This window comes from Sarcophilus harrisii, chromosome 1, assembly GCF_902635505.1.
Source record: "Sarcophilus harrisii chromosome 1, mSarHar1.11, whole genome shotgun sequence".
NCBI classification, from domain to species: domain Eukaryota; kingdom Metazoa; phylum Chordata; class Mammalia; order Dasyuromorphia; family Dasyuridae; genus Sarcophilus; species Sarcophilus harrisii.
This window is the reverse complement of record NC_045426.1, coordinates 468,556,351-468,581,501: the sequence shown is the minus strand read 5'-3', so window position 1 is coordinate 468,581,501 and position 25,151 is coordinate 468,556,351. Positions and strand designations below refer to the sequence as shown.

Sequence of the window (25,151 nt, the reverse complement as noted above, 5' to 3'; positions counted from 1 at the left end):
CCAGCTATACCCAGAAAAGAACTCTGGGGATGACTAAAACCATTACATTGAATTCCAATCCCTATATTTATGCACACCTGCATTTTTGATTTCCTTCACAAGCTAATTGTACAATATTTCAGAGTCTGATCTTTTGTACAGCAAAATAATGTTTTGGTCATGTATACTTATTATGTATCTAAGTTATATTTTAATATATTTAACATCTACTGGTCATCCTGCCATTTAGGGAGGGGTGGGGGTAAGAGGTGAAAATTGGAACAAGAGGTTTGGCAATTGTTAATGCTGTAAAGTTACCCATGTATATATCCTGTAAATAAAAGGCTATTAAATTAAAAAAAAAAAAAAAAAATCATCAAAACATAGCAAAAATCAAAAAAAAAAAAAATAAATAAAATAAAATAAAATCCATGAGAGAACTGTTTAAGGGAAATTATTCCACATGCTACACCAAAAGCATAATTTCATCCTCTCCTTTGCAACCTTCCTATCTTAAAAGCCAGAGGATATATGAAGAATTCTGAAAAGGAGCAATGGTGTTACAAGTCTGTGTGTATATATTTATATATGTATATATAGATATGTTTTATTCAACATGCAAAATCAGTTTGTGCTTCAACTACTCATCAATATTCCTAACATTTATGAAAATCTTGGGGGAAATAATGGGGAAAAGAAAAAAAAAATCACTATTTTTTAAAAATGTTTTTAAAAAAGGAAATAGTAAAAAAAAAAAAGTATGTAAGAATCTATATAACATTTACAGTGTTGTAAAGTTAATGAGAAAACAATTACTTTTTAGACAACTTCATTGAAACAGTGGACAAAGAACATGGGGTAAAAAGAAAATACTATAGAATTTTTTATTGTGGATTTTAAAAAAAAGATATACATTATTTTTCTATGGAGGGGGTGGAGCTAAAATGGCAGAGTAAAGTCAGGAAACTGCTCAAGCTCTCTCAGTTTCCCTCAAAAACTACATGAAGTCAAGCCTTTGAACAGTTTGATGGAATTAAACCCCTCTCCAGCCCTCAAGATAGGAAAATTTCAAAAAAATGTCAGTCTCCGGGAAGCTAGATGGCACAGTAGATAGAGCACGAGTCCAGAAGTCAAACACAAGGGGGCTTGTGCTCAAAGCCAAGGCTCAGAGCTGCACAGGTAGCTTAGGTCAGTACACAGGAAGCTTGGTCACTGCACAGGAAGGTTGGGACCATGCCACCTTTAACCCAAGAGCAGAGTTCTACCTTAAAAGTAAAAAAAAAAAAAAAAAAAAAGAAATACCAAAAGAAAAAGAAAGAAAATGAGAAAGAAACAAAAAAGAACCGTGACAGGAAAGACCAAAACACACTCAAGACAAGAACTGAAAGTGCACAGAAGAAATCTCAAAGAGCAAGATAAATTGGTCTCAAGCCCAAAAAGGCTTCTTGGCAATGCTCATAAGCCATCAGAAGGCAAATGAGAGAGGTAGAAGAAAAAATGAGAGAGGAAATGAGAGGTACGCATGAAAAGAAAACTACAACTTAAAACAGTAGAATAAACCAAATGGAAAAAAGATAACTGAAGAAAATCTTATTAAAAACTAGAACAGGGCAAATGGAAACTAATGAACTTTGTGAGACAGCAAAAAAATCACTCAAACTAAAAAGAATGAAAAAAACAAAAGAAAATGTTAACTACACCTCATTGGCAAAACAGCTGACCTGGAAAATAAATCCAAAAGAGAAAATTTAAATATTATTGGCCTACCAGAAGACCATGACATTTTTTTTTAAACAGAAAAGTTAGGATTTAGCTAATGAAAAAAAAATGTTAATGATCCAACAAAACACATATAAGAATAAGGACCAGATCTAGGACTTCATTACTATAAGGAATTGTTGAGGAATTCCTACTATACCAATTTAGTTACTGAATTTGCATTCTTAGAAAATTATCGGGAGGGGTGATTACATGAGGTGGTGGAGTTACCTATAGAGTGGCCAGTCTGACAATTAAGTATTAGAAATGGAAATTAAACGCAAACCTTCCTGTTTCCAAGGCCAGCCCTATCTACTATGCCACCCATTAGTGACAAAGTATGAAAACAAATATGGAAAACTAAAACATAGATCGTTTTAAAATTCTAGATTGAATTATTAAACATTTGGCTTTTGAATGTTAACAAATATGTAGGACTTATTTAGAAACCAAAATAAAAACAAATCATGATAGATTAACCACATTTTTTTTTAAAGGCATTAGTAGATGCAAGAATAAGAATTTGACATTTCTTCTGAAATCTTTAATGAATGATACATAAAATGTGGGTTAGATGAAATGGGTGAGAAATTCATAGAAAACTAAACAATTATATAGTGTTTTGTCAGTGAGTCAATGACAACCCAAATAAAGTCTCTAGTGGCAAACCACAATGCTCTTTTACCTAATCTTGATCTGTACAAAATTTTTAGCAACCACTTGAATGAATATAGAAGGTATGATTATCAACTCTCCCGATAACAAATTTGGAAGGATGACTAATATAACAGAAAGCAGAAAGTAAGATTCAAAATCCTATAGGCCCAAAAAAACAAACAAACAAACAAAAAACTTTGTTAAAACCTTATGTTTTAGTCCACAAAATCAACTCTAAAAACTTGAAAGCATGGAATTTTTATGTGATCACAAGTTCTATTTGAGATCTAAATTATAGGATCTGTGATTTCAATGGGATAGCAAATTCCCAGAGAAGTAAACTTCCTCTACCAATGAAGATTTTAGCACTCCTTGCAACTTTTCAAGACTCATGAAGAATATCTTACAAAACTAAGAAATTAAGTGACTTACCCCATGTTACACTGCCTATACATGCCAGAGGTAAAACTTCAACCTATTATTTTCCTCTTGCCAGATCAATTCTATTTACATCATTACAGTGCCTCTCAATAAAAGCAATATGATATACAAATAATATAAAGTAATGGTACCATGATATCTGTGCTGATTAGATAAATCTGAAGTGCTTGAGTCACTTTGTATATGACATTTCAAGAGGGCCAATAAACTAAAATGCTTCTTCAGAAGAGTAGTTTAACTAATGAGAGGTTTTGGTAATCATAACATATTAATTATATAATATAGAAGTGTGAAGAAACAAAATATGTTGAACCTACAAACAGTCAAGGGAAAGGGATATTCAAATATTTTAACATCTAGCATTTAGGAAAATGAAATTGGGCAGCTAGGTGACAGTGGATAAAGTACCAGCCCTGAAGTCCCAGTGGAGAGTTCAAATCAGGCCTCAAACACTTAACATTTCCTAACTATGTGACCCTAGGCAAAATCACTTAACCCCAATTGCCTTAGCAAAAAAAAAAAAAAGAAAGAAAGAAAAAAGAAAAATGAAATTTCTTCCTGTTTGCTCCATAGGACATAATAATGATAAACAAATGGAAAGCACAGGGAGGCAAATTACAAACCATTAAAAAAAAAATCCAAAATATCCAATAGTGGAATGAAATTGCAAAATAGTAAGATTTTCATTACTGTAAGTACTCAAGTAGAGGTTATATAAGTATTTTTCCAGAAGGGATCCCTGAAGTAGGTATAAATTGACCAATTATAACTTATCTGGCTAAATATTTAAAGAGATCCCTTCCAAAAATAAAGTTAAATAACGATGCCAAACTAAAGACTGAAAATAAAGGTAGGTGTTTGTGGATAACCGGCTATGTTAATGATGTAAGAGTTATCAGTGAAAGTAAGCAAAAAGGAATAAAGAAGGTCTAAATACTCCCAATACTTAAAACATCTAAAAACCCAGGAAATGAAAACAAAATTAAACTATTTTGCTATGGTTCCTAAAAGGAAAGGGACAAACAAAACAATAAAGGAAAGATTATTAATAAGGAGTATGATATTCTGATTCACTGCCTAAAACAGGGGAAAAAAATGTAACAACAATAATTCCATGAGATTGTAATTTTCCCTCTCTTTGGAAGAGACCCATCGAAATGTGAACATAAATGTTGAGACAGTGTAAAGAAAATACTTTTAAGAGCATTCACAAAAAATGTCAGCTTTAAACTTTATTTCACGTTGATAGAAACTGTGAAAAAGATGTACATCTTCCCATCTACAGCAAAACATTTCAACGGAATATAAGAGATTTCTTACCATAAATAAAGTAACATCTCATTGATTTTCATGCCAACTAAAACAATTTATATTCTCCAAAATAAAAGTGATTCAGTAAATGATTGTTTTAAATTTTAAAGCCCAGACCTTAAACTTATGGTTTCATTATTAACATTCTATACAGTACATTACTAAATTATATCCATTATGTGTCAATTAGCACCTATTTAATGAAGATGCACTGATAACATAGCAATACAGCAGAACAATTACTAACAGTTCTAAAACCCCAAGCATACTTTTCTGCTATGTCTTAAAGTATTCTAATAACAGAATGCTTAGTTATAGGGTTCTGACTAGTTATACAGCCCTATTGGTACATTAACAAATTCGTCTCTCAATAATTTTCCAAGTAATCTGAGATTTTTGTCTGTATAAAAATCTATTTTTTTTGTTTGCACAAAAATTAATTCTAAAAAGACATTTGAAAAAGTCAGAATCTCACATTCCTCAATTAACAAAAGGGGGGGGGAAGCAAATCCTGATAATGGCTAATTAATTTTCCACAGTGCTTAGTTTAGAATATATCTATAAAACATGTAAACTCAAATCCAAATCCGTTAATCTACAGAAATCCAAGCATTCCTCTATCCATGAATTGCCCATGAAAAATAATTGAAATTAAACATCTGCTCATATTCATAACAAATTTGAGAGTTATTTTCAATTTGAAGTTCATCAAGGAATTTTCAGAATTGAACCCTGATGATGTCCCAGGCCATGTAAATATGAATAAAAGGTCCTAAATACAAGGGCCATTAAGATGGAAGAGCACAATATTACTTACACATTGACACTTAAAAAACATTATCCCTTATTCCCAAGGATAATGTAATACCATCTCATTCTTATTATGGATTACACACACATATATATGAATACATATATAAAAATACAGAAGATGCATGGTGACTAAGCAGTTTTGGAGCAAATCCTTATACTAAGTCACAGCACGCATAAAGTGATTATATTTTAACTGCTCATTTATACCTGAACAAATTTTCACTGAGCATACTAACACTTTTTTTGAACATTTTAATCAAAAAAATCAAACTGCAGTGTTTTATCTTAGTATGCTGATTACATTTAGAGAAAATCCAGCTGCCTCATTTATTATAATACTTATATATTTTATAACATATATCATACAAATATATGTATAGAAACTTGAAAGACCATAATTTTCCCAAGAAGAGACATTATTTCATCTGTATCATTGGCATGTATTTGCAAATTGGTAGTAACACTGCAATAGTAGAAGTAAAGTTTCAGGACTGGGCATGTGAAAAGGTTTATTCTCGACTATAATGATGCTGGTGTACTTCTAAAGAAGGCCTCTTAAATGATATCAGTCAACTGGAGGTAGGAGTCTATCAACGAATTGCTTGACATCCAACATTTCCTGTTGAGAACAAAATGATTTATTAAGTAAGCAGATATGTAAATTTCAGAAAAAATTCTAACTGAAATATATTAAAAAAAAAATATCTTGGGGAAAAAAAATTTCATACAGTAAGTGGTTACAGTGAATCTCTACTTTTCTTAGTCTCATACTACACAAATGAAGTTTCCACAAAAAATATATTAAAATTCTTTAATTTGGAACACAGGATTTTGTATGAGATGAATGATGAAAATTATCCATGTATATATTTTGAAAATAAAAAGCTTTAATTAAAAAAAAAATCTTCAATTGCCATCTATTTGTATATCATTTTTTATCTTTCTACCATGCCTGAAGCCCCTTCCTGCTTAATAAGAACTACCAGAGCTTATGTTATATTCAATGGGCCACTGAATAGCAAATTAATGAAAAATGTATTTTTCCTTTATAGAATATGCTAATAAAGAATAAAGCTGTAGTAACTTTTGATTTAACATAAATACACTGAAAGCCTCCCCAGCGCTATAAAAGTCACAGGAAAATAAGTGCCAGGAGCTGTTTCTTCTTGTCTTTTTTTTTTTAACTTAATATTTTTTTTTTCTAATTACATGTAAAGATAGTTTTCAACATTCATTTTTGTATGATGTTGAGTTCCAAATTTTCTCCCTTTTCCCTTTCTCTCCAAGTCACTTCTTTAAAGTGATCACCCCAGAGAAAAAAATAATTTGCAGAGCAGTAAAACCAACATTTACCTGATTACATGAACTGTGCATCATGCCTTCATAGGTACGGAAGCTTACATTAGAAGGATTTACCAGTGTTTTTAGCTTTTCAACAGTGAGAGAACCAAACATATGAGGAACCAAAGGGTCACAGTCTCCATGACACTGGAGAATAGAAATATCTTTATTAACCCCATTTATAGGACCCTGTAAGAAGATCAAAAAAAGTTATTTGACTTGGTAATGTCCAAATGTATATGGCACTGTCAGATAACTAAGATAAATACATATGGGTATTAAGTATTTTATAAGAAAAAAAAAATGAAATGGATGTTATTTACACACATATCATGTCTAAAATTTACCAAACAACATATGTTCATATACAGCAATTATTATACTTGTTCTGTGTGTTCTTACAACTGTTTTCCCACCTCAATGGCTATTCTCTTTTTTAGGAGTTCTAAACAAGTTAAAAAAGAACTTTAAAAAACCCAAAAGGTCAAAGAATTTTGAAAAAAAAAAGTTCTTGATAATAGCATAAATTTTAACAATCACATGAAAGAATGTTCTTTATCACTAACATAAAAGAAATTCAAATCAAAATTACTCTAGCCATTTGGCACAAATCACAAAGGACAGGAAGAGTCAATACTGAAAGGGCTACAGAAAGTTGACATATTTTAAAGCACCATTGGAGTAGTCCAACTACTCCAGAAACCAATTTGGAATTATTCCAAAAAAATAACTAAAATGTCCATATATTCTTCCCCAAAAATTAAACTGCTAGTCCTATATAAAGAAGGTCAAGGATAAAAAAGAAAGGTTCTCTATCCCTATACACCAATATTTATAGTAGTACTTTTTGTAAAGGCAAAGAAATAGAAACAAAATAAATGCTCATCAGCAGGCAAATGGCTAAATAAGTTGTGGTACATAAATATAATGTAATATTGTTGTAATATAAGAAACAATAAATATAATGAATACAAAGAAGATGGAATTTTGTGACCTGATAAAGTTAAGCAGAATTCTATGACCTGATAAAAAGATAAGCAGAGCCAGAAAAAAAAAAGTACATACATATTTTACTATACATTTGAATAAAATGTTTACAAAAAATACTTTCAAAATCAACATATAAATTTGGAAGCAAAACACATACAGATAACAAATCATTCTTTTGTCAGGAATCAAGTAATTAAGGCTTAGAATGTAGAAAAAGAGAAAAAACACCTAGAATTTTAGTTAGCCAAGCCAAGTCTCTGCTATTTCTTGTATATTGTCATTAACTGCCAAAGGACTCTTATTTTACTATTCACTCTCTTGGCCTCCAATTTCTCTCGACTTATTATCTTCACATCACTGCCTTTATGCAGAGATATAGCCAATTTGTTCAGCTTCTCAAATTCTTCAATAACTCTCTGTCACCTAATTGTATAAATTTAGACAGAAAGAAGAAATGGTCTACCCTAAGAGAAAGTGACTTTCCCTATCTTCCATCTGTGACTTGATAAGCATTTAGTATGCATATTATAATAGAAATTCTTTCGGATGAGTTTAACTAGATAAAGGTTCAGCAAACTATGGCCCACTAATATAGGCTGCAAATGAAAACTGCTCTTACATTTTAAAGGTTTTATTATATTTAAAAATTTATTTTAGGTAAAATTTCATTGTATTAAAAAATGTAAAAACCCATTCTTGGCTCTCTGACCAACAAAAAGTAGTAGACCAGATTTGGCCCATGAACCATAGTTTGCCAATCCCTAGTATTTGGTCACTGGGGTCCGATCTAATTCTCTGATTCTGAGCTTACCTTTTCAATTATGGCTATTGTTTATTCTTAGTTATACATTTAATTTTTGTTAATAATTGCCAATTTTGATTTCTTTAAAGTTAAAAAAAGTTTCTTTAAGATATGGAATGTGCTTTTTATTCTAGTAAAATGGTATTATGTATGTGTATGGAGAGACAGTAGGATAATCCCAACACTCAAATATGGTGTTCCATAATAACGTATACTTAAATGCTAGTACTAAATGCAACATTAGAGGAAAATCCTCAAGGGCACTAATGATCCTTTTACAAGCATTATATACTTAATAATTTCATATGGTCAGTTACATTTATTAAGCATATTACCTGTGAAAATGAAGATCGAAGTGGAAGCCAACAGCTGAGAGCTATAACACCAGCCAATTTTTGCTGTGTTGTAAGAGCAGTATACAAAGACAAAGCTCCTCCCTGTACAAAAGGAGATATCAAAATTAGTGTTAATGAACATAAGTTTTGCTGTCTATCAGCTTATAAGGAATTTTCTCTTTAAAAAATAACAGATTTAGGGGCAACTAGGTGGCCCAGTGGATAGAGCACCAGCCCTGACGTCAAGAGGACCTGACCTGAGTTCAAATTTGACCTCAGAGACTTAACACTTCTTGTCTGTGTGACCATAGACAAGTCATTTAACCCCAATTGCCTCAGGAAAAAAAAATTACTGATTTCATCAACAAAATCAAAAGTGCAAGAACTGTTAAGGATAATAGTACACAGTAGCACATACTACTATATTTCCTTTCATAAAATAACAAAACACTAACTAATAAATTCATATTCTAATTAAATTCTCTACCTGCAAATCATTTGTGATTTAATATTTCAAATACAACAAAATCTCACACACTCTCAAATATTACTAATTCTGAACCTATGGATTTAGGTATAATATATATGATTCTCACAGAGTAAAAGTGAAAAGCATTTCCTCATTTGAAAATTTCCACTATTTTATGCATGAAATAAGGAGCACAGTTTAAAATATATTTAATTTTTGAAACTCAGGATTCAAGGATTTATTCAAGATTGTGAATAATGTCTGCTCTAACAATATTTATGACATAAGATTACATAATGAAGGTCTAAAAAAATTCTAACAAACTTACTACTCATTTGTATTAAAGTATGTTATGTTATAATGAAATAGAAAGATATTTCTTTATTTGAAATAAATAACTCATGAAATAACATGAAATAACATACTAGAACTCAATAACTCATACTAGTTTTACTATTAAATTGCCACAATTTTAAATTATATGTATATGTAAATATGTGTGTGTATTTATGTGTATACATATGTAAACACACATATACACAAACATATATACATACATATGCTCTGCTCATACTATATTTTATTCAATCTCACACAAAAGATTAGATTTGATTAAACTTGTTCTATTTGACCCTACCAGATAGAATCAGGAGTAATTGACAGAGTCAGATTCCGACTTAACATAAGGAAAAATTTCTTAATCACTGAAGTTTTCCAAAGTAGAATCCTTATTAGAATCCACAAAATTTCACTGTGTTTGTATCATAACAAAATTTTAAATCTAAGCTGTATATTTTTCAAAAGAAAATTTTGTAAAAACAAACTATTATTTTTAAAAGCACTAATCACTATTCTCTTCATTTAGACAATAAGTCATCCAAAAAAGCTAAAGTAATCTTAAATCATTTTAACAAAATGAAAAATAATGAAATCTGAAATAAGTAAAATAAAAGTTTTATAGCACAATATCCTAGATCACAGTTGTAGTACTAGATTAGAACCTGACAATTCACTATGCTTTAAGAGATACTGACAAATTGCAATTCATCAGTTGGAAAAGTGGCCTAGACTTAATACAACTCCTTTGTTTTTCTCTGTCATATATAATGATCCTTGACTGGAAAGAACAAAACAAAAATGCCGAATAGCAATTGATACACAAGTACACAAGAAAAGTGAGGAAAGAGTCAGAACCAAAATGATATTTATTTTAATGTACTTAGATGTAATTGCTGAGTCACTGTGAATCTCTGAAATATTGTAGAGAATATGGAAGTTACTTCAAGAATGAAGGATAAATGTTATCCCTATTTCCTCCAAATGAAAACAGAGATGGCAATTTATAATCGAGGAATCTAATTATTCCTGGTTATTTTTCTAGATTATTAGAAGAATAGTTAAGGAACATGTAGAAAAGGAAATAGCTATTAGAGAACACAAATAATAATCATCAAAAAATGTCTAACTAGATTAATCCCATTTCCTTTTTTTTTTTTTTTTTTTTTTTTTTTTTTTTGACTTTTAATAGATTGCTAGACATCAGGAGAATGCTGCAAATGCAGCTTATCTACATTTTAATAAAATATTTCACAAAATCTTTCATACTATTTTTGTGGACAAAATAAAAAGCTATTAGAAAATGGTATAATTAAGTGATCTGAAACTAATTGAATGGCCACAATAAAACAGTCTGGCAACAGTTCTAACAGAGGGCCCCAGGAAGTTGTTGTTGGATTTGTACAATTTAAGATTTTTAGCAATTATCTTCAATAAAAGCATGATATGTCTCCTGATCCAATTTGCAAAAAGTACAAAGACAAGGATAATTCAACTTCGTGACATGTAGGCCAAAAAGGCTAATTAAATCTTATAATACGAGATGAAAATGCCCTGTATTCGTTCCTTTGTTCAGATTACATATGCAATATTGTGTTCAGTCCTAAGCATCTCATTTTAAGCTATAAAGTGTCCACAAGAAGATGATAAAGGCGTCCATGCCACACAAAGATTAGTTGTAGGCACCTGGTATATTTAGTGTGGAAATCAGAATAGTCAGGAGGGATAGAATAGCTGGTCTCAAGTATATGAAGGGGTGACCATGGAAAAGGATTAGATTTGATTAGACTTGTTCTATTTGATCCTACCAGATAGAATCAGGAATAATTGGCAGAGTCAGATTCAGACTTAACATAAGGAAAAATTTCTTAATCACTGAAGTTTTCCAAAGTAAAATCCCTATCTTATTGTTCTGTAAGAAATGACCAGCAGGATGATTTCAGAAAGGTTTGTAGAGACTTACATGAACTGATGCTGAGTGAAATGAGGAGAACCAGGAGATCATTATACACTTCAACAACAATACTATATGAGGATCAATTCTGAAGGAAGTGGTTATCTTTGGCAATGAGAGGAACCAATTCAATTCCAATTGATCAGTGATGAACAGAACCAGCTACACCCAGCAAAAGAACACTGGGAAATGACACACATTACATTTACACTCTTTCTGTTGTTGTTTGCTTGCATTTTGTTTTTCTTCCCAGGTTATTTTTACCTTTCTAAATCCGATTTTTCTTGTGCAACAAGATTACTGTATAAATATATATACATATACTGTATTTAAGATATACTTTAACATGTTTAACATATATGAGACTTCCATCTAGGGGAGGGGGGGGTAAAGGGAAGGAAAAGTTGGAACAGAAGTGTTTGCAAGGGTCATTGTTGAAAAATTACCCATGCATATGTTCTGTCAATAAAAAACTATAATTTAAAAAAAAAAGTAGAATCCTTGCCCCAGATTAATGTTCAGGAAAAACGAATCAATAATCAAAGTGCTCCACATTTTTTACAGTGTGAATGCTCAAACCAGTATCAGTGCAAAGAATATGTCATCTGAAATCAGGAGCTTCTGGAAAAACTCATCTATAAGAGAAAAAACATCTACAGCAAATTCTAATTTTTAAAAAATTAGGTGTGACCCTATTTGGAGTTTTCTTGGCAAAGATATTAGTGTTTTTCATTTCTCTCCCCAGTTCGTTTACAGATGAAACTGAGGCAAACAAGATTAAATAACTTGCTCAGGTTCACACATCTACTAAATGTCGAAGGCCAGATCTGCACTCAGGAAACTAGCTGCCCTTGCACAAAATAGTACCTATATAATCTATAACGCATGCATACCTTACCCCAAATCATAAAACAAGTATGTGAGACAAGTCTAAAGCAATTAAAATAAGGATACACGGTTAGCTGGGAGAAATATTTTTATATCAAATCTCCAATGAGGGTCTGATACCCTAAACTATAGAGATAAATAAAAGAAATATATAGGATCAAAGGCAATTCTCCAATAGAAAATTTAAAGATATGAAGTTTTCAAAAGAATTGCAAACCTTTAATAACCATATGAAAGAATACTTAAAATCACTAATAAGAGACAAGCAAATCAAAACTGCTCTTGAGATTTCACCTCATAGTCAGAAAATCTGTTTCTTCTTTCACAACATGATTAATGTGGGAAATGTTTAGAATGACTGCATAAGAATCACATCAAATTGCTTGCCAAATCAGGGAAGGAAGAGGAGAGGAAGAGAAAAAAAATATGGAACTCAAAATTATATTAAAAATGAATGCTGAAAATTACCTTTACATGTAATTGGAAAAAATTAAATAATATTAAGTTCTGATGAAAAGGTAAAGTCTCTTTCCAATTTGTATCTTACCTGAGAAAACCCTCCCAAAACAATCCTATGAGATGGAATTCCATTCTTCACTTCTTGATCTATTAAAGCCTTAACTGTAAATAAAAGTAAAAGTTAATCAGCAAAATTTCTAAATTTAATTTTAATATAACTTAAGGATAGGGCTTTAAGCAAAGTGCTAAATAAGCTATTTTCCCCTCAAAATGCTCATCTTATTTTTGCATGTGGACCCCACCAGTAATATTAATGAGTGCTAACAATTATTTCAAATAAGAAAAATGAATTATTTTAAAGGCAAAATCTAATTTGTGTCCATTTGCCAAATATTATATAATTTGCAATAGAGTAATACCGTATACTATTGCTAACATCTTATTATGAGATCTTTTTATGTTATGGAAATAAGCTGGATTGTTAAAGATAACATGCTATGATGTAAAGTTACCCATGCATATATCCTGTAAATAAAAGGCTATTAAATAAAAAATAAAAATAAAAATAAAAAAATAAAGATAACATGCTTTGGAATGTAAGCTCTGGTACATGTTTATCATACAAATATTATCCATTAAGTTTAGCAAGGTTAATTAATAGAAGTTGACTAGAGGGTGATTTATTTTTTCAATAAGGACAAAAGCACAAATACTATATAAGCTGTACTTAGGACCTACAGCAATAAAATCAATGACATTTCAAAGTTATATAAAAATGAACAAATTTTCTTTCAGTTCTTTATGGCTGATACACACAGGTTCCTATTACCCTTCTCTGAAACTCAAGCATCTAAAATTTCAGGGAATATTTTAAGTCATTTTCATGCTGATAACTTCTCCGGTGCTAGTTACCTCTTCAATTTATGATATAGTTATACTTATTCATTTTGTTAACATAATAACAAAGGAATAATTCTTCATCAATAAAGTGATTTACATAAAAATCAAGCATGAGCTTTTTCATTTCTGTAAAGTTTTTGTTACTTGTTTTTAACCATTTCTTGCTGTGAGGGTTACACTGGAATTAGCTGCATCAATCAAATGACCTAGACTCTTCTCTTACATTTTGGGGTCTCCCTCTCGACACCTGGAATATACTCCCATCCAATTCATCTCTGATTCTCCTCTTGCAGTATATTTGATGGCAGGAAGGCAAGAAGGAATGTTCTATGGTCCTCTTTATTTTAATCATCCTGAACCCTAAATTTTCTAGTACTTTTTAAATTCCTCTGAATTTTTGGACACCACTGAAACCACTACCAATTGCCCTTGAGACACAATGGTACCCAATTCCCATTGGTCAGTAGGTGGAAAGAAAGGAAAAGAAAATCTCTAATCCCAAGGGTGAAGAGGAGGGGAGTGGCAGGAGAAGAAAGATGAACTAGGAAGGTATATACAGTCAGTTTTACTATAAATGTATATTCAAAAATTGAATTTTTTTTTCCAATGGGACTGGCATATTAGGAAATATTTTGATTAATAACATTTTAAGCCTCTTCTGATTTCCACTTCTAAAAGCAAAACTTCAGGTCTTTGTCAAAGTAAAATGTTTTATTTAACTGTATCTTCTGGGGAACAGAAAGGGCTAGTCCTCATCCCTCTTGCCATAAGTCCCACTCAATTCTCCTACAGCCTCTGGAAGGTCCAGAATTGTGATCTGCCCAACTTGCTCCTGCAGTCAGATGTATAGTCAAGCAGTAGTCCAGAGCCACAATACTGTAGTATTTGTGTTTCTTAATCATGTAATATGTATATAACCATGCTGAAATGTTTTATGTTCCTATCTTTCTATATTTTCTCTATAACTTGTGTGGCTTTTACTGAAAAATTATGCACAGCAATGCTTTGTGAGAACACTCATGTCATGTTATTGCAAAACTGCCTTATCTAGAATCTCAAAGTGAAACTCCATATTCTCATTCAAAAACATCTGCTATATAATCTATAGTACTTCAGGTATATCATGAATTTAAATGTTTTATTAGTTGACCTGAAAACCTAGTCACTCCCTACCTTTTCAAATTATCATGTACAAATTATAGAATATAAGATCCTTCAGGATGTAATATTTCCAATTCATCTTTGTATTATCAAAAACTTTGCATATAATTGACCTGTAATAAATGCTTTTGCATTACAATGAATTTGGAAAACATATTCCCCCAAGATTCAAACAATTAAGTTGATAGGTACTTGCCTATATTTTAAAATATAATACATGGCATATTTCTAGAATTATCAATAGATTTTAATTGTCAAATATTTTCAATTTCAATTAATTTTGGAGATCTGACCAAAAGCACTTGGATATGAGAAAATATTTTAATCATAGAAGCACATCTTATTTTATGGATTTTCAATGCAATAAATATCAATTGCAAAAATTAAAATCAACTTATATCCAGAGTAAACATTATATCTCCCTTATATCCCCCAAAAGCCATGCACACTGTATCACCAATACTTTGAAATCAATAATTTGGCATAAACTTCATTCAACAATTTAACAATATGATATGTTAATATTTTCTGAGAAATATTTCTAAATTTAGAGTTTTGGTTTCAATATAAATTTCTGATTAATTTTTTTTAATAGTTAAAACACTAGAATATCCAATATGTTCTCAATTCACTGATTTAAAGGATTTTATTAAGGCCATTTTTTTAAATCTCAAGAGATGCTATTGTTTTCATCTTTTAAAAGCATTTATTTCTTCTTGCGTATTTCTAATCTAACATGAAAATCTTCCTCCTCTACAAAGGTTTCCAAATTTCAAAGATTCAGAAGTTTCCAAGATTTTAGAAGTGTTGATAGAAATACAATAATAGTAGATTTGAATATAAAGCATGCATCAGATGGAAGTTGTACCATTCCCTTTTTAAGGCTAATTAACACATATAATTTTTGTTACTGAAAACCCAGCTACTGAATTTAAGATTGATCTCAAAGTCCAGTGCGGCAATCTCTTTCGAAGGGAGAAGGATCTTAATCTGGAATCAGTAAACTTTTTAAAAATATATTTTTATAACAATACACTTCAATATAATTTCCTTTGTAATCTTTTGTATTTTATTTTATGGATTTAAAAACATCATTCTGAGGAGTCCACAGCTTTACCAGACAGCCAAAAGGGCTTGGAATTCCATGACCAAAAAAGGTTAAGAAATTGTTCCAGAGGACTTTCCTGATTCACGCAATTGTAAAGAGATACCTACATATCACTGGTGGATTCTTTTTTCCTGTAAATATTTGTATTTATGTATTTATTCTTTTGTAAACATATTGAATTTTTTTAATAGAATGTGAGTTCCTTAAGAACAAGATTATTTCATTTTGCATTTGTTTTTCCAGAGCCAAGAGCATTTAATAAGCTTGTATTTTATATAATACAGTATTTATGAACTTACTATTTTCTGCAGCTTGTTTTATTCCCTGCTCATCCTCCTGTGAGTCAGGAGAAAGACCAATAATATCAAACCTAAAAAATAATATTTAACATTAATAAATATAGAAATGTTAAATTTTAGGAATATTATACTTATAAGTATACTGTACCAAATTTATGGTGGACAGAAACTGACAAAGTAAGAACATGATCTACATCCTCGATACTTAAGTTATAACTAGTAATAATAATAAAAGAAATAGATCACTGGAGCCTAAAGTGGCCTTATAGATTCTCATTAATTTAACCATTTTATTTTGCAGATGAGTAAAATGTCCCTAATAGATTAAGTCATTTGTTCAATTTAGCGACCCCAAAAAGGTTGTCAAACTCTCTAAATTGAAAGTTCTCTCAATCATACCAAAATACTGGCTCTAATGACTATCCTAAAGAAAGGGCATCTCTGGCAATCTCTCTAGTTTCCTGATCAATTTAATTAATCCCACATGTGCTCAATTTGAAAGGTGATAATTATGGGAATTCTATGTTATTTTATTTTCTTTAATGAAGTATTTCATCATTAAAAAAAATAAAATAAATTAACATAATGGAATTTTGAGTACAGAAGTTTTTAACTAAGAGAAAAAAGTAAATTTAACTGATAAGAACATTTTAAAGGAAAAATTGGAATTATGTAATATTCTCTTCCAATCAAGTAACATGTTTCACTTCATATTGATAAAAGGGAATCAATAGATTTCTTTCTATTGTTATATCTTTCAAGCAATCTTGTATAACTGGCAAATATGGAACATACTTTGTTGAAGAAGAGCTTTTAAACCTGAATTCTTCCTAATAAGATCAAGGGTGAAACAAAGTTGCTCGCTATCACCATTACTATTCAAACTTGAATTAGAAATATTAGCTTTAACAAAAGAAAAAGTAATTGAAAAATTGAAGGAAATAAAGTAGGTAATGAGGAAACTCTTTGCAGATGATATGATGATATATTAAAGAATTGACTTAAAAACTACTAGAAACAATTAACAATTTTAGAAAAGTTGCAGAATATAAAATAAACCCACATAAATCATCAGCATTTTTAAATGTTACCAAAAAAGTCCAGCATCAAGAGACAGAAAGAAATTCCATTAAAAATAACTATAGATAATATAAAATATTTGGAGGTCTACCTGCCAAGACAAAGTCAGAAACTACATGAACACACTTGCAAAACACTTTTCACACAAATAAAGTTACATCTAAACAACTGAAAGAATATCATGTGCTCATGGATAGGCCAAACTAATAGAATAAAAATGACAATTCTACCTTAATTAATCTACTTATTCTTCAATGCCTTACCAATAAAACTGCCAAGAAATTATTTTACAGAGCTAGAAAAAAAATAGTAACTAAATTCATTCTGGTCAAGAATTTCAAGAAAACTAATATAAATAAATAAATAAATAAAGGTGGCCTAGCTGTACCAGATCTAAAAATTATTGTAAAGCAGCAGATACCAAAAGCATTTGATACTGACTCAAAAAAAAAAAAAAAAAAAAAGTTGATCAGTGGAAAAGGTTAGGTTCACAAGACACAATAGACAATGACAGTAGTAATCTGGTGTTTGATAAATCTAAAGACTCCAGCTTCTGGGATAAGAACTCACTGACAAAAATTGCTGGGAAAATTGGAAAATTTTCGCAGAAATTAGGCACGTACCAACACATTAATACCCTATACCAAGTTAAGATGGAAATGAGTTCATTAAAGGGTGATACTATAAGCAAATTAGGAGGACAAGGGATAGTTTACTTCTCAGATCTGGGGAGATAAGAACAACTTATGGCCAAAGAAGAACTAGAATACATCATGAAATGCAAAATGAATAATTTTGATTAAAATTTTAAATTTGTACAAACAAAACTAATGCAACCAAGATTAGAAGAAAAGCAGAAAAGTGGGGAAAAAAATTTACATCCAAGAGTTCTGATAAGACCTCATTTCTAAAATATATAGAGAATTGACTCAAATGTATAATACAAGCCATTCTCCAAATGATAAATGGTCAAAGAATATGAACAGACAATTTTCAGATGAAGAAATTAAAGATATTTCTAGTCTTATGAAAAAATGCTCTAAATCACTATCAAGTAGAGAAATGCAAATTAAGATAACTCAGGTACCACTTTACATATTTCAGATTGGCTCAGATGACAGGAAAAGATAATGATAAATGTTGGAGGGGATGTTAAGAAAACTGAAACACTATTGAATTATTGGTAGAGTTGAACTGATCCAATCATTCTGGAGAACAATTTGGAACTATACCTAAAGTGCTACCAAACTGTGCATACCCTTTCATCTAACAGTGTGTCTCTACTAGGTCTGTATCCCAAAGAGATTATAAAAAAGGCAAAGGCACCCACATATGCAAAAATGTTTGTAGCTACTCTTTTTGTAATGGCAAGGAACTAGAAACTAAGTGAATGCCCATCAGTTGGGGAATGATTGAAGTAGTTATAGTATATGAATATAATGAAATATTGTTCTATAAGAAATGATCAGCAGACTGATTTCAGAAAGGCCTGGAGAAACTTAATGAACTGATGGCTAAATCATGTGAATAGAACCAAGAGAATATTGTACACAACAACAAAATTATGGATGATTAGTTTTGATGGCTCACAATGGATAATGGAACATAGTTTTTCAAGGGTGAACGTTGAAAACCATTTTTTCTTGTATTTTGAAAATAAAAAGCCACTATTTAAAAAAAAAAAAAAAAAGGAATTGTACATATTTAAGTTATACTGAATTGCTGTCTAGGGAAGGGGGGAGGTGAGGAGGGAAATAAAAGATTTGGAGCACAAGGTTTTGTAAGGATGTAATGTTGAAAATTACCTTTGCATGCATTTTGAAAAATATAAAGCTATTATCATTTAAAAAAAAAAAAAAAAAACCTGAATTCTGTTATATTCAGAACAGGATTTTGTACTTCCTGGAGTTTTCATTCAACTGTGAAACTATTTAAGCAGATGATCTACTATAACATATCTTAAGTAAAAGCTTGTTTCTTCTCTTATATTTTCAACAAAAATCCCCTGGCAGGAAGAACATACTATTCTCAAAAAAAAAAAAAAAAAAAAAGTACTGTCCCTAGGAATAAGTCTTGAAAAAAATATTGACACTCACTTATGATTTTTAAAATATAAGCATAAAAAAAGCATTTAAAATTTAAAAAAAGCATTATTTGTAATAGTCAAACAGAAAGTTATGTCCCCAAATAACATAAGAACAAGAATATCCATTGCAGTCACAATTATTTAGACAATTGTTTAATAATTAGACAATTAATTAACACAGGACAAAATGGCTAGCTGTACTATGACAGGCGATACAGGTGATTTCACTGGCATAGGAGACATCCAAATGAGAAAACTCATTATTAATATAAACAAGCATCTCCTTTGCAAATTTAAAGTCTCAGAGTTGTTTAAACTCAATGAAGTAAATTTAAGTGATCTGCTAATAGTCTCAATTATCTTTGTTTGCATATATCAATTTTCTTAGAAAAGAATAATGAAAAAATGAAAACTAAAAGCTTTGATTACATAAGAAAATATAGAAATTCACTATTTTTTCTCTTTATTTCTAGTAAAATTCAGAAAGAATAACTAAGAAAAAATATTCCAGTTAATATCATAAATGTCTAGTTAATCAACCAACTAATGGGTAGCTAGGTGGCTCAGGAGATAAATTGACTACCTAGAGTCAGGAAGATTTCTCTTCTTGAGTTCAAATTATAGCCTGACACTAATCAGCTGTGTGACCCTTGACAACTCACTTAATTCGATTTCCCTCGGTTTCCTTATAAGTAAAATGAGCTGAAGGAGGTAATAGCAAACTAGAACACAACAAATGGGGTTATGAAGAATCTCACATGATTAAAAAATGATTCAATAACCTACCAAAAAAGGACCATATAAACAAAAATACAAACTTATTTCCATAGAAATAAAGTATTACCTAAATAATTAAAAGATAATGAGTCTCCTGGCTGATTCTCACACAGAAGTGATACTTTCTAAATTATACCTCATCTATGTCATGGATGTGTGATATATATATCTATGAAATAGTTCCTTCTATTGATACAACCTTTCATCCCTGTCCATCTTGTGTGACTCCAGTTCATATCTTCCCATAAAAGTTCAGAACTCAGCAGTGTGGAATACCCTAACTGTTGGGCATATAAGGGAAACTGTGGAATCCTCTGGCTGCACAGTAGTCAGTCCTTTCTCCTGCCATTTGATTAATCCACCTTTTATTCCTAATATACAATTACTGAATGGATTTCTCTTATTCTTACATTGAGCTCCTCAATGATTCTCTATGTTACATATTACTCACATTTATCAAATGTCTCTATAGTTTACCCTCTACATGGCACTCCTTGAGAGCAATTACAGTTTGTGTCTAAAATATAGCAATAGTGGTAGAGTGTTTTTAAAATGGGCCTTTGTTTTCATGAGAAAATTGGAGCCAGTAAAGGAAATCTACAGTCTCTCAAAGGCAATCCACCTAACTTTCTCATTTATTCAATGTTAGGCATAACTACACTATCTGCTTCAATAAAATAATAATAGCAACTAACATTTATACAGCACTTGCTATGTGTGAGGTACTGTGCTAAGCATTTTACAAATATTAACTCATTTAATCTTTACAACCCTTTACAACTCCACATTTTACAGGCAAAAAAGCTGAGGGAAAACAGAGATTAAGTGGTAGCTAGTGAGACCAGATTTTAACTCAGGTCTTCTGACTTCAGAATCAGCATGTCCCACAGCTGACCCAATTACCTCCTGTCCACTTATCACTATATCAACCATGCAGACTTATGAACAAACTCTGTAACTTGTTCATACATGTAATCTGGGCAACATACATTTTTCATCCTCTTGAGCTTTACTCTGTAGATAGATGGTGAGGCTCTATTTCTTTGAAGGAATAAAGAATCAAGAAGGAATGCAGAGTTTTGGGACTTTATGAAAATAACACGTCAATGGTAAGAGTATCTGGAGGACTCCTCCATTCTCCTTGAGCTGGACCCTCCCCTCAGAGTGCTAAGTATTTTGGAAAGCACATATTTCCCAGTTTTACACCTCATTGATGTCTAATATTAGATGGTTGTTTGACAGTCTTATGTTATTAAATCTTTTGAGGAACTGAATTATTTTAATGTATGGGTGATAAGAGACATTTTATTATAAAAGTGACTATAAGGAAATGTCAAATATCAAAATAAATTCTAAATGACTAAACAAACTATAATGATACAGTAGTAAAAAGATTATGTATTTCACAATCATGTGTAGAGGAAAACTAATGAGTATTGCAATCCTTCTAGTCCCACAGATTTTTAAGTTTGACATCACACTCTCAGCCATACTTATCCAACATATCCATTAGTTAGCAAATCTTCATCTCTCACATCAACACCCTTTATTTCTATTTACATGATTACTGCACCAGTCCAGGCTTAATCCTATATAGCCTGGAATAGTATAATAGTACAAAAGACTACTGGTCTTTCTAATCCAAGTCTCTCTTCACAGCTGCCAAAATAATTTTCCTAATTTTAGGTCTTGGGGTAGCACAGTGGATAGAGTACCAGCTCTGAAGTCAGGAGGATATGAATTCAAACCTGGCCTCAGACACTTAACACTTCCTAGCTGTGTTGGGCAAGTCATTTAACCCCAATAGCCTCAGCAAAAATATTAATAATAATAATAATAATAATAAGTTCCTCCTGACATTTCACAACTTGGCTCCAATGTGTCTAAGTCTTATTATATGTTATTTTTCTTCATGTACCCTGGAATATAAGCAAACTAGCCTTCTTACTCTTCCATCTCCATGATTCTGGATTGGAATACACAATATGTACACCCTCCTCACCTCTGTATTTTAAAACTTTCTAATTTTTTTTTAAGGGTCAACAAGCACCACTGTCTTTCAAAGCCTTTCTTAATTACCTAGCTGTTAGTATGTTCTTCTCCCTTCTCCAAAAATTATTTTTAGATAAGAGTATTTTGTCTCTAACTTTCAGATTGTTAGCTCTTTGAGGGAAAGAACTCTTTTATTTTATCTTTTGTGACTAAAACATATGAAATGATAAATTGAAGGGGAAAAAGGAGACCAACAGTGCCTAAAGCAACAAGACTTCTATCAAAGTTAACTCTAGTCCTTCTCTCATATGTATTCCTATAAGAATGTGTTTGAGTTTCTTTTGGTATGAATTTACTACTTTGGGGAAATGCTAAGGTATGGATCAGTATCTACTAGCTAGTGTCAAATCTCCATGTTGAATACTCCAAACTGTTACGAAACAGAAAACAGACAACTAAGCAATAAAAACTGGCAAGAGAGATTTACCTCTCTCTAGAGTTAAAACAAAAGAGTAGAGGGAAGATAACAGTAGCAGATCTGACTGCAGAATAATCTAAAGCACAAAATTGTGCATTTTTATTAAAAAATTAGAAAATCAAAAAGATATAACTAAAAACAAATCTATTCACCAATTCTTCTGGTAGAACACTCCCTACACTTTGTTTTCCTATCCATAGTGTAGGGAGAATTATCAACAATCTCAGATTTGAAGATAATACTCTGATGGCAGAAAGTAAAGATGAATTAGGAAGTTTCTTGATGAGAGCAAAAAAAGCAGAGTGTAAAAGCTGAGTTGAAATTAAACATCTAAAAAACTAAGATCTTGGCAAATGGTCTCATCACTTCCTGGCAAACAAAGAAAAAATAGAAGCAGCATTAGATTTTATATTCTTGGGCTCAATGACCACTGTGCAGACAATGTAGCCATGAAATTAAAAGATGCTTGCTCTTTGGATGGACAACTATGCCAAATACATCAAAATTTTCAGCATGCTAAAAAGCAGAGGCATCACCTTTTACATAGGTTTATATAATCACAAGCTATGCTTTTTCCAGTAGCAATGAGTTGTGAGAGTTGCACCATAAGGGAAGCTGAGTGCTGCAGAATTGACACTTTTACTTGTGGTGCTGAAGATGATGTCTGAGAATCTTGGACAACAAGGAGATCAAATCAGTCAGTACTTAAAATTAATTCAGATTATTTACTGGAAGATTAAATAATAAAGCTGAAACTTAAATACTCAAGCTATGTAATGAGAAGATGGGGCTCATGGGAAAAGATCTCAATTTTGGGAGAGAATGAAGGTAAAAGATAAAAAGGATGATAGAAAATAAGATAATAGTATCATGAAAACAATGAACGTTGAACCTGGACAAAATTCAAGAGACGGGAAAGGAGATATGTGCCTTTCATGCTATGTATATTCCACAGGGTCACAAAGAAGTAGACAAGAAGATTGTTCTTCCTGGTGAGGAACTTGCTCTATCAATGCAAACTGGTACTTTCTCTGCAACTTAAAAGAGTTGCTTGGAACACTGAGAGGTCAAGACCCATGGTCACACAACCTATAAGATACGTTTTAAGAGCTGGGACTTGAACAAAGTTCTTCAAGTTCTCTATCTACTATATCATACTACTGAAATAAAAAGTCAAGTTTTTTATACATATACATTATTATTTATAAGTATACATTTTTATACATACATATTTATACATATATATTTTTATACATACTTACCAAGAAGGCATAGCCATGTTCATATTTAGGGTAACAGGCATAACTGGTCTTTTATTGGAGGATGGTGAAGGAAGAAGGAAAAACAACAACATTAAAACAAAAATTTCAATATACAGCTTGAAACATTATTAATTTCATCAATTACAATGAGTTACTTATGGCCTACACTGTACAATAAAGAATCATAGTTATTCATTTATATTTTCCATTTCCTCTGTTACTTTTAAGGTCTTTTTTTCTTTTTTTTAAAGAGTGGACCTCTTCAACTCTACCAGATTGGAATGCATGGGAGCTAATCACAGGCTTGGTCCTATTGCTGATGAGCCCAGGACTTGGAGAGATTCTCCTCTCCTTAAGAAACCCTGTCCCCTCCTAACTAATGATCTCCACATTGAGCTGACACTAACTGTCAATAGCCCATCATAGGCCATTGCAACTCCAGAGATTTACTAGTCTCACCCTCCCCAGCAGAGGGGATTACAGGCATGCACCACCATACCCAGTCTCTTTTCAAATAATACTTTTTGGGGAAGTCTATTTTTATACTAGTAACAATAATGCCCAGCTTTAAAAAAAAAATTAACTCTAGAAATCTGCAATGTTTGTATGAAAATGAAGAACGAAATGAACAATTTATTAAATGAAAACAACACTGTAAAAATACAATTTCAAAAGGCTTAAAATCCTGATTATTGAAACAAACAACTGTAATTCTAGGGGAATTGATGATGAACTATGCTACCTCCCTCTGAAGACACAAGTGATAAATTCAAAATGAGGAATGATATATGTTTTGGAGCATGGATAATAGTGGGAATTTGTTTTGCCTGGACAGATTTATTTTTTACATGGGCTTATTTTTGTTGTTTAATGAAGGTAGGAGAAAAAAATAAACATTTAATTGAAAAATAAAATTAAAAAATGAACTGGAAAAAGTTAATTTGTGAACAATATTGATATCTGTTAGTATAGAATAAGAAAAAATTAATTCTAATAAAATCTCAGACCTCTTTTATGGATTTAATCAAGTCTTCACAGACATTTCTTCTTATCTCAAAAATTCTTAACCCAGGGCTCCACAGATAGGTTTCAAGGGATCTACTATTGATCTCACCAACTTTTATTTTATGTATTTAAAAATATTATTCTGAAGTCTTAAGTTTCATCAGACTACCAAAGAGGTCCATAACCCAAGTTTAAATATCTTGGATTTAGAGTGTATTTGTACCAAAAGGCTCAAAAATGCATAAGCACGAACACTGAATGTCATTAATAAAATCTTATAAAGGGATTTTTATGAGTAAAACTGAAACATGAGAGAATGTTTATTTTTAGATCTCTTAGGAACTGGGATTACATGGAAACCAATATGTGAACAGAGCATTCTTCAATCAACAAATATCCTTCAAATATATACAAAATATAGTAATAATTGATTAATTCCATCTCCATAAATTTTAAATCTGAGATAATTC

General features: G+C 31.2%; 1 protein-coding gene across 4 annotated transcripts in view; it reads right to left on the bottom strand.

Annotated features, from left to right (window-relative positions):
* Positions 1-4,052: 4,052 nt before the first annotated feature.
* The window catches only part of LYPLA1 (lysophospholipase 1), a 37,399-nt gene continuing 16,300 nt past the window's right edge, over positions 4,053-25,151 (bottom strand). For all 4 annotated transcript variants that reach the window (XM_031946399.1, XM_031946397.1, XM_031946395.1 and 1 more), the window contains 6 exons: positions 23,677-23,724; positions 16,002-16,072; positions 12,622-12,695; positions 8,428-8,529; positions 6,313-6,489; positions 4,053-5,578 (listed from right to left, as the gene is read on the bottom strand). In XM_031946399.1, the coding sequence (XP_031802259.1) occupies positions 5,525-5,578; positions 6,313-6,489; positions 8,428-8,529; positions 12,622-12,695; positions 16,002-16,072; positions 23,677-23,717 (519 nt within the window). In that variant the 5' untranslated portion in view covers positions 23,718-23,724 and the 3' untranslated portion in view covers positions 4,053-5,524. The remainder of the gene's footprint in view (positions 5,579-6,312; positions 6,490-8,427; positions 8,530-12,621; positions 12,696-16,001; positions 16,073-23,676; positions 23,725-25,151) is intronic.